The sequence below is a fragment of the Vanacampus margaritifer genome, chromosome 2 (assembly GCF_051991255.1).
Source record: "Vanacampus margaritifer isolate UIUO_Vmar chromosome 2, RoL_Vmar_1.0, whole genome shotgun sequence".
Lineage (NCBI taxonomy): Eukaryota > Metazoa > Chordata > Actinopteri > Syngnathiformes > Syngnathidae > Vanacampus > Vanacampus margaritifer.
In genome coordinates this window covers 15,752,715-15,763,885 of record NC_135433.1, presented here as the reverse complement: position 1 = coordinate 15,763,885, position 11,171 = coordinate 15,752,715, and the positions used below count along the sequence as shown (strand labels likewise).

The 11,171-nt window shown below is 40.9% G+C and overlaps 1 protein-coding gene across 2 annotated transcripts; it reads left to right on the top strand.

Annotated features, from left to right (window-relative positions):
- Positions 1-645: 645 nt before the first annotated feature.
- rprml (reprimo-like) lies at positions 646-10,834 on the top strand. Of its 2 annotated transcripts, none has more exons than XM_077559113.1 (2): positions 646-911; positions 9,631-10,834. In XM_077559113.1, exon 2 carries the CDS (start codon positions 9,682-9,684, stop codon positions 10,048-10,050), a length of 369 nt encoding a protein of 122 aa, XP_077415239.1. In that variant the 5' UTR covers positions 646-911; positions 9,631-9,681; the 3' UTR covers positions 10,051-10,834. The 2 variants fall into 2 exon arrangements, with proteins under 2 accessions (XP_077415239.1, XP_077415240.1); XM_077559114.1 differs by lacking the exon at positions 646-911 and adding an exon at positions 2,323-2,384.
- The last annotated feature ends 337 nt before the right edge of the window (positions 10,835-11,171 follow it).

Genomic DNA, 11,171 nt, shown 5'->3' with positions numbered 1-11,171 from the left:
TTCTTTCTGGGGCTTACTGGAAACACGGCAGTAAGAGACAGGACTCCAGGGTATGATGCAGTAGTCTTTACTGAATGAAAGATTTCTTGACATTGAAATTTAATGAAATGAAATTGAGCTGCAAATTGAATGAGTCTGAAATTTAATGAGCCTGAAATTGAGTCTGTAAAACAAGCAGAGGAAAGTAATAATTACTACTCGCTGTCAATATTAGTACAAATAAACAAAGGCTCAAAATATATCACCAAGCTATATAGTAATGTCCAAAAGTCTGGTGCAATAAACATACTGCATCTCAACAATACAAAAAGGTTGCAAGGAAAAACAGGGCAAGGACGCCATCTATTGGCCGTAAAAGATCACTGCACTTAGTGAAGGCATGAGAAGCCCACATACATTCAACATAAATCCACCCCTCCCACAATATCGCAGCACGGAGGAGCGATACTCGTCACTTAGCAGGACAAATACAATACAGCATACGCATATACTCGAATGTTAATGACCGTGAATTACGGCGGCACAATGCTAGCGGGCTAATGTGGCTAACTGGCTCACGAGCAGACGGATTCCGGCAGGCTTAAAGAATAAAGGCACAACACGAGTACTTACTTTGTTGTCATCAACTCAGTGCTTAAACGAACATCAGTGAGATAAGTAAAGGTGCTTTATAAGATAAACAGGCTTCAACTAGCTGAACTGGAACGTAACTGACTCAAACCGGAACAGGAAAAAAATGCTTACTGTGTAACAACGTGAGACATCAGTGCGCGAATGTGAACTCACGTAACTAAATTCAATATAATGCTGAACCTTTACTACAGCCGCCCACATTTGTTTCCATCGGCTGCATCGGCGGAGACGTAGCCCAAAGTCTTGGAGTTCAGATGGACTCCGCTTCCAGCAGGACGGTGAGCAGGACATCCTCATAGACAGGTTGGGCTCCAGCACAGGTGTGAAGGGCAATCTTTACAGAGCGGATTTCGCGCTCCCACACCCCGTCGAAATGAGGAGCCACAGGGGTGTTAAAGTTTAACTTAAATTCTGACTTGCAAGCTGTTGCTGTAGAGTCGGTGTCATGTTGGCAAAGGCCTCTTGCAGTTCACGCTCTACACCCTTGAAGTTAGTGCCTTGGTCGGACCACAACTCTTCAGGGGTTCCGCGTCTGGCTACGAACCTGCGGAGAACCATCAGATGTGTCTGCATCCATGATGGACCGCTCGGGTTCTTAGGCACTTACAGATTATTCCCCAGCGCTTCTCTTGACGTCGGGCCGCCTTGACCAATATTGGCCCCAAACAGTCCACACCTGTTGAGCAGAAGGCTGGCTTGAATAATCTGAGGCGGGCAGCTGGTAGATCTGCCTTCTATGGAATGGAGGGTTGAGATCTCCAGCGTTGGCCTTCAGCACAGGAATGCTGGTGTCTGCGGACTGCTTCTCTGCCTCTGAGGATCCAGAACGACCTCCGCAACTCAGCGCAGACCCGGACCAGGACCTGGACCAGGATGGTGTAGGTCACTGTCGTACTTCTGGATAAGAAGCCGGGTGACTGACTGTGATGGGTCGAGAACAACCGTGTGTAAGGTCGAGTCACTAAGGCCTTCTGAACGCCGTAGACAATCAGGCCAGATGATCTATCGAGTTCAGGGGATAAGGTCAGTAAGCGATTCTTGGAAAAGACAGGCTTTTCCCCTTGGCTACCAACTTATAGTCTTCAGGAAACGATTGTTGTTGTGCCTCCAGCGACAACGCTGTCTCAGCTTGCTGGTACTCTTTTGCACTTGGAGAGGAGTCTGAGGAATTCTGTCCATAAAGCTCCTGGGCCTTGGCTTCGATCAACCCCTGCCAAGTGTTGTACACTGGGTCACTTGGGCTTGTCGGCGAGGTAACTGTCAGGGCACAGAAGGTAATCTTGCGTAGCTCAGCCGGGGCCTTACTTGGCTCTGTATTGGGCTTCTGCTGACCAGTTGTCTAGACTTCGAAGGAGGAAGGGAGGTCCCCGGGACCATCTGTTTGTTTCGGTAAGTTCTCTCAGGGATTTGCCTCGTGCCAGGTCTTTCTGTGTGAGCTCTCGGATGTCTACCTTATAGGCTTTGGCCTCTTTAGGATTCTTCAGGAGGCGTCTCTCGGTGCTGCGTAGCAGCGGCATAGCAGAATTTTGGGGGCTACAAACGGCAGCATGTCTGGATGGCGACGCAGTGGTGCAGCGTACCTTTGGGTGCCATTCACGTTAATGAGAAAGGTCTTGACAGTGGCTCTTTTTAAAGCTAACTGGTCTTGCTTGGACCGCACTACTTCCTTTTCTGGATGATGAGGGACAGAGTGCGTTTTCCACAGCTTCTCAACGTGTTGATACCGCTCCTCGAGCAGTGGAGGGAAATAGGTGAGCTCATCCAGTGGCATTAAACAGATTGAAGCCTCTCTTTTGATGAATTGTTCAATATTTGCCAAACTTCAGAGTTTCTGAGTTCTGAGTTCAGTTGACCGACACTTAACTGCTGGTATTCAAGGCACCACCACATTTCATTACTGTTTAGTTTTTGTGGCATTTTGTAAAGTGATGCAAAATAAGATTTTTCTAATGTAAAATACCTACTTGTAAAACACACACACACTGCTCTACACTATTCACTATTGTCAACTTTTGAATGTTACTTTGATCTGTTCAATTTGCACTTGGAAGTTGTGATAGAGCTACCCCTAGTGGTGAGATCAATAAACACAGGTGACATCTTCATCGAGACAGTATCGGAATCTGTCAATTAATAGCGCTGTGTCTTGCAAAACAACCAAATACTTCTTTATAAGCTTCACACTTGTCAGCTTTAATTTTAAAATTGAAACAGACATAAAATGTCTTTCTGTTGGCATTTAGGCATGCCGTCCAAAGACGGCGGATGCTTCTTGTCTGTCCATATATTGAATCATTCATGCCGCCCACCCCCTATCGGCACTCCTCAAGCTTTCCAGATGGTTGCTAAGCTACCACCACCTAGAAAAAAAAGAAGAGACGACAGAAATAGAGGAGTAAGTTGAGCAATAATAGTTGTGCTTGCTTTCACTCATTGTAGTGTGTGTCTCTGTGTGTGTGTGTGTGTACGTATTGATGGGCCCTGATGAATCGGCCCCCTTTTGTTGGCCGCCTCGCCCACAGATGAGTGGCCTTTCCGGAAGAGCACAGCACTGAATGAAGGAGCTCGAAGGGTCAGATGGCAGCCAATTAAGACTGAACAAGACAAGTGGAGGGAATAGTGTGTGTGTGTGTGTGTGTGGGGGGGGGGGTTACAGACAGGAAGAGCGGAGGTCTCACCCTGTGTGTTATATATCTCCATGGAGGCCTTTAAGCGTTTCACTCACAGCCAATCACTGCCATAACAGGAAAGCTTTAATCAGAACACTGGTGGGGAATGAAGCGCTGGATCAAGAAGTAGTGGCACTGATGAAATGTGGACCTTCGATATACTTTACACGGCAACAATTGTTTTCCACACAACATGTCAGGAAATTGAGTCGGATGTTACTGTTGAAGTACCTGTTCCCTTTCACGCAAATACTCTCCCACCAGTGGTGTGCAGATAGCTGACAGATATTTAATGATTAAAAAAAAGAAAAGAAAAAAAGATTACAATTTATGTGTGGACCGTGGAAGTCCACAGGAGTTCCCAATATGATTGGGGCACCCAGAAAGTCTCATTGAATTAGAGCCCACCTTACGACACGCTGGCTGAGCATGCCCACTCCCAACCGCGCAGACCACCCGTAACACCCAAAGTGACGTGAGAAACTCGTTGCTACGGGCATCATCACTTAATTTGCGTTGCTAGGCTGCCGAGTCCCTTACATTAAGTGCAAACGGCCCCACTAAGCCCCCGCATACCCCCCTAGTCAGCCCGAGAACCTCTGTTGGCCTCCCAAGACCCCCTCCCCGCAGTGCCACCCCTCCACTCCGTCTCAAAATAACTTCACCAACCATCTGTCACCGAGCTCCCAAGTCCACCGTTGCTTGGAAACAAGTCTCTCATCGGCGCCTGGATGCATCCGCAATATGTCTCCATGAAGTTTGGACTCATTGTGGAAAGTTTGAGCAACAGGTCCGAGAGCACTTCAATGTTGCGGATCATTTTCATTCAAAGGGATTTATTGAATAATGTGCGGCTTAATTTGAAACTCAAAAGGAGGATTTACATGAAGCACACACTGCTTTCCATAAACCCACTGTGACTGCTAATAGACGCACAATTAGACTTTGTTGATTTGCATGCGGCAAATTAATTATCTACTAATGAGATTATTCCATTTTCCAGTACATACAAAAACAACAGAATACCACACAATGTTACATTATTTATATTATTACCTTATATTACATTATTAAAGCAAATTAATGTTATGGTATTAATGGTATGTTATTTATCATTACATTCTTATGTTGTGCTACAAGAACACAAGTTTTTTGCCAGAAAACACTGTTGTGCCATGTAAACACAGTATTCCAATATACAGTAGGAAAATATTGCACCACAAAAAGTAATATTCTGCACGGAAAGATTCACTATTTTGCCAAAAAGGCTACATGGCATAAGGACACCACCATATTATGCCACAATAAGCTGTACTGTACCGCAAAACTTCAATATGCCACCAAATTGCCAGATTATACCATGAAAACAATACTCAGTAATGTAAATGATGTATTGCACTGGGAAAATATTACGGCACACAAGATGGATACAGTGTCCCAAAAACAATATTATCCTACAAAAAAATCACTATTTTACTACAAGATATCATCATGTGCCACAAAACTGTCATATTCTGCCTCAAAAGTGATGAATTTTACCACAAATTCTAATATTCTGACACAAATATTCTATAGTGTGTCACAGTACTGTATCATGACGTGAAACATACCACAAAATTATATGTAGTGCATTGAAAACTATTTTAAACCAAATGTGTGATATTCTGCCATAGAAACACAGGATTTTAGCATAAATATTAAGATATAGTGCAATGAAAATATCATATTATCCACAAATACGCAGCCATAAAAATGCTGCATAACAATGTATTTTGCCACAAAGTACCTAATTGTGCCACTTAAACATCGGCACGAATGGGAGAGGACGTTTCTTCTTTTTCTGTTATGTCTTTAAAGCGGCAGTCCAAAAAAAATCTTCACAATAATATGTTGTATGTGCCCTATTACTCTAAACAGCATTCTGATTAATATCAGCATTCTGATTAATATCGCATTTGTGAAATATGAATTAAGCAGAAAAATCCACCATTTTGCCACTTTCTGTTGATTGAGAGTGACATCACAGTGGCTAATGTTGCATTCAATTAAAATAGGAAATCAACCTCAAACCAGGAAGTAAGAAATATGCACGGGAAGTCAGTGGCTCAATTTTCCTTGCAGTTCAGTATCTGTTACATTACATAAGCACACTTTGCTTTGTTAATACACACAATTACACAGCCCTGATTTTAATGCAGAAACGTAATTAGCTGCAGGTGAATTTGCCGACTAATGAGATTCCCTTTGTGTAAAAACAAAGCAAAACATGAGAGGTATTTGTACACGCAACTCAGCCTCCTCTGAGCCGACTGCTAATCCGGAATTTCACAAATTGAGGGTGGTGGCCTTTTGCTGATTACCATGACAGCCACTCATCATCTTTGCAACAAGGGTTTATTTATTTCTGAGTTAACCTATAAAGGTCGTCCAGCTGTCATTTGAGGATTAAAAAAACAAAAACATTTGCGGGTTAGTGCCGAAATATAAAAGCTGGCAAGAGAATTTGGTCATCAATAAGATATTTAATGCAAAATGACTGTTTCATGACAAAAAGATACAAAGTGGGACAAACAGATCGATGAAGGAAAAGGAATAATCTGGCTATATACTGTATGTAAACCTTGTTATGTTTGAATGCCCTGGATGACGTCACAAAGAGAAAAAAAAGACGTCCGTTATAGTAAGTAAAAGGAGTTAAAGTCTTAAAAGGGAAGTCAACCCCGCAAATATCTTGACAAAAATATGTTCTATGCAGCCCCACTAGTCTAAATATTGTATTTTGGTTAATATTGAGTTAGTGGAATATGACTTAAGCAGCAAACTCCAGCCATTTTTATCCATCTCGGGGGGGGGCAACTGTGATGTCATCTTCAGTCGACAACAAGGGGCAAAATGGCCGCCCCTGAGATGGAGAAAAATGGCTGGATTTTTGCTGTATTACTCATAATCCACAAAGGTAATATTAATCAGAATGTCATGTTTAGACTAGTGATGTCACATATAACATATTATTGTAAAGAAATGTTTAAGTTTGACTTCCCCTTTAATAAAATTCTGCCACAAAAATGCTGTATATTTTACCAGAAAGTCACAGTACACAATACTTGGCCACTGAATGCTATAACATTCCATGAAAAACAAAATACTACTATATTCTGCAAAAAAAAGGCTATATTTTGCCTGGAAAAGACACTATAATGCCACAAAATATAATTATTTTCTACAAAATGTCATATTGTAAGAGAAACAATATTTTTGCAAAATGCTGTAGTTCAGACAACCCATTCAAAGCCACAGAATGCATTATTTTGCCACAGAATAATATAAAGCGACATGAAACTTCAAATTATGCCATATAATTTAGTGTCTTGCCACAAAATGCTGCATATAATACCACAAAACTGGTGGTGTCATGAAAACTAAAATTTTAAACCAAAGATGTATTATCAGCCTGAGAAAGACATACTCTTACAAAAACTACCACATTATATTTCCAGAAAATGTCATATTTCCCACAAAAATTAATTTTTTTTTTCCAGAAAAGGCTGCATTGTTCAAGGAAAACACAATTTAATGCCATCAAATGGTACACTGTGCTACATATATAGAATATTCAGACACAAATGTGTTAGAAATTGCCACAAAATTCTGGAATGTGTCCCAAAAATATTATTTTTGTTTTATTAACCACAGAAAAGTGGAGGGAAAAAGCTCAGCCAATAACCGCAATAAATATTTGCTCAATCATGCTTTATTAATTCATGTCTTCCTTTCTGAGTAATAACTCGACGGCTCCCGAGTGGCGGCGTGTGTCTCCACGGCAACCACCGTCAAACTAAAAAGCCCCTTCACCTTCATTAAGACCATCCGCCCTGTGGATCCAATCAAAGAACTGTAGAGGAAATTCCACCTTACTCATAATTTACACATGTGGACAAAATTGTTGATAACCTTTGAAAAACTCACATTGATCACAGAAATTAAATTAAATGTAATGAAAACTTCCTCAATGAAAATCAGACATTTCAATTGAAAAGAAACAAACTCATCATGAAACAGGCTCGTGGAAAATGATGGCATAACCTGAACTTAATATTTTGTTGTACATCCTTTTGAAGAAATCACTGCAATCAGACTAGTTTTGATTTTCTCAATGAGACTCCAGAAAAAGCTCGCTCTCTTGGATAAGTTGCGATTTCATTGTGCCCTGCACAGATTCAAGACACCCTTGTGCCAGATGAAACTAGGCAGCCCCAGAACACAACCGAGCCTCGTCCGTGTTTTACAGTAGAGACAGTGTTCTTTTCTTGGTACGCTTCACTTTTGTGTCTGCGGAAAAGAGCTGATGTGCCTTGCCAAAAAGTCCCATTTTTGTCTCATCTGTCAAATCCCACAAGCTATTTTGTTGTCATTAGTATTATGTCTCTTCAATTTGTCATCCATTTGGCCACGTCCAGGGTAGATGGCTATAGTCCCGTGGATCTTCAATGTCTGAGCGAGTAATATGTGCAACTGTGGTCAAGCTGCATTGGAGATTGCCTTATAGCCTTTTTCTTAAACATGCTTGTCTACAATTTTCTTTCTAACTTCCTTAGACAACTCTCTCCTTCGCTTACTCCGGTTCATGTTAAGTGTGGAACAAAGATGCCAATTTTACAGATTTTACAAAAATGTTTCCTAACTAATAAATGTATTGGGTGTGGGAACCACAGCCCACCCCTGAAAATCTTCCCATTCACTTTGGAAATACACAGATGAGTGGGTCACCAGCACCAATAGCACACTACCTTGTTGTAACCTTGTTATTTGAAATAAGCAAATAAGTCGATTTCATTACAAAATGTTGTTTTTTAAAAGGGTGGAAACTCATTGGTTGCTTCTCCCCCCAAGGCACTGACTGCAAGTTTGCGGTAAGCTCACTTTAAAACTCTGACTTCTTAAACCCAAAGTCACATATTTTTACAGCTGAATTTTTTTCAACTCAATTGTATGACAGCCACACACAAAAAATAACATTGCGTGGAAGCCAAACCCTCTTTTGAAACCTTATTCTGACTCCTTGAAAACTCAGTCACAACTTCTGAAGCTAAATTGTTCAACTCCCTTTTATGACAACTGTCAAAAAAAAAAAGAAAAAAAAGTGACGCTACATGGAAGACAAACCCTCATTTGAAACCACGACTCCATGAAAAACTTAGTCACAAATTCTGAAGCTGAAATGTTCAACTCAACTTTATGACAATTGTAAAAATCGGGGCGCTGCATGGAAGCCAAACCCTCCTTTGAAACCTGACTCTATTTTAAAGGGATACTTAACTCATTGAGCCATTTTCAGCAATTTTGTCCAGATTTAATTTGATAACTTCATTATTTTTCATGTACAATTAATAACTTTAAAAACACATTTTCCACTTTCTGTCGACTGAAGATGACATCACCCTTGCTGAAGAAGGTAACGACCAATCACGGCTCACCTGTTTTCTGGGTGAGCCTTGATTGGTCGTTACCTGTCATCTTCAGTCGACAGCAAGTGGCAAAATATTTAAATTTAATTTTTTTAACCTAATTCCGGTTACTTAATTCTGTCAGTTAGCGACAGCCACTATATCGTGATAACTTACATTGATGTTTCTGCATTTGGCAATTTATTATTATATTATATTATTAGTATGGGATTTTTTTTAATGGGCTTTAGGTGAACTGATGAATACACACACGCTCGCACGCACGCACGCACACACACACACACACACACGCACATACACATACTCACCCACATACAAAAAAAAAAGTATATATATGTGTGTATATGTATATATATGTATATGTATTAAAAAAAAAAAAAAAAAAAAACATTAAAATTTTTTTAATTGATTTGTTGTTTTTTTTAAAAAAAAAAAAAAAAAAAAAGGAGAGCAATGATGATGTCAAATCGAATGAACAATACTGAGCTCTTCTGTAAAAAAAAAAAAAAAAAAAGCAAGTGGCAAAATAGTTATTAAATGTGTTAATTGTTATAAAAATAATGAAGTTATCACATTAATTATAGTCAAAATATTATCTTCTTACTGTTGAGAAAAGTATCCCTTTAAAAACCCTGGAGATGGAGTGGGGGGGGGGTATGGGGGTGATAGGTGGGGGGACTCCACGCACACGCACAGTCTCTTATTACACCTTGCGCACTCTTTTGAAAGGACCCACGAAAAGTAGCCACCAGACGTGGACGCTATTACAAATCCTTGCAGCACTTTTTAATTTGTTTCATTTGACCTCACTTGAGTTGTTTTATGTGACGCGCCTAACTCCACATCTGTTTCTTTCTTTTTAGTTCCATGACGCCAAGTTGCTGGGCTAATTTTCTTCCTCCCAACTTGGAGCCATGAACGCCTCCTCCTTCCTCGACGCGACGCATGGCGCGCTACTGAATGGCAGCCGGACCCTGGCGGGGACGCTTGCCGCCTACCCCGGTAACGGCAGCGATCCGGCGGTGACCGGCGACGGCGTGGCCGGCGGTGGCGTGGGAGCCGGTGGAGGCTCCCTGCATGTTCTCCTGCAGGAGGAGCGCAAATTGCTGGTGATGCGCGTGGTGCAGATCGCCGTGCTGTGCGTGCTGTCGCTCACGGTGCTCTTCGGGGTCTTCTTCCTGGGATGCAACCTGATGATCAAGTCCGAGAGCATGATCAACTTCCTGGTGAAAGAGCGCCGGCCCTCCAAGGACGTGGAGACCGGCATGATCGGACTCACCTAAGGGGGGATGAGGGGACGGAGCCGAGGTCTTATCTGCATGAAGTCCCCCCTTCCCCCTCCCCCATTCCCCGGCAAGTTATTCAGTGAGGATTAGATATGCAACACGGTCACGTCACCTTCCAAATGACTCCAAAGGAGCAACCTTTGTGCGTAAAAAGCAGCCAACTGACGCGCGTATCGCTCGAGTGAGTTGAAACGAGTGCCAACTTGAACAAAAAGTGACGGAAATGTTTACAAGCTGTTACCTCACGTTTGTGTCGCGTTTGTACTTTTGGGTAATTGTATTTTAATGATGTTTTGAAACGCGAAAGGCATGCAGTTTGCGCTCCTGTGTGCGTAAAGAAAAAAAAAGTCTCCACTTATTTGCTTGAAAGGAAACATGGGACAAATGTAGCACGTTTTAAAGCACACCGTTTTTTGACAGTTTTTTGAAGTGATGCTGCTGCTCCTGTTATGTTTGGCATGCTCTCTGCTTGGTGCGTATGAAGTCATTCTGGATCTGTTTTGTAATTTCAAAACAATATGCTGCATGGATATTTTTGTACCAAAAAGGAGATTGCAAACATAAAAAAAGAGCACATTAAACTCTGTCTGATGGTTGAATATGTGCATGATTAAAGATATGGAAATATTTCATAAAAAAAAAAACAACTACAATTTTCTCCACCAAACCCTGTTTTTTTCCCATGAGAAGTGCATCACATAAAAACCTTTAACATGTATTTTGCCACACTTACTTTCTTCCATCATAAAACATATTTGTTATGCTATGAAGGCATATAATAATAGAACGGTTTAAAAAATATATATATTTATGTTATAAAGGTTTCTTTGCAGGGAAAACTGTCATTTTTTTGTCATTTATGAACACAATATTTTTGCCCCACTTACTTTCTTCCATCATAAAACATATTTGTTATGCTATGAAGGCATATAATAATAGAACGGTTAAAAAATATATATATTTATGATATAAAGGTTTCTTTGCAGGGAAAACTGTCCATTTTTTTGTCATTTGTGAACACAATATTTTTGCATTAAAACATATGCCACAAAGTGCTACATTCTGCCACAGATAATCACTCTACTGTATATGACAAAAATCTCCATGGATATTATACA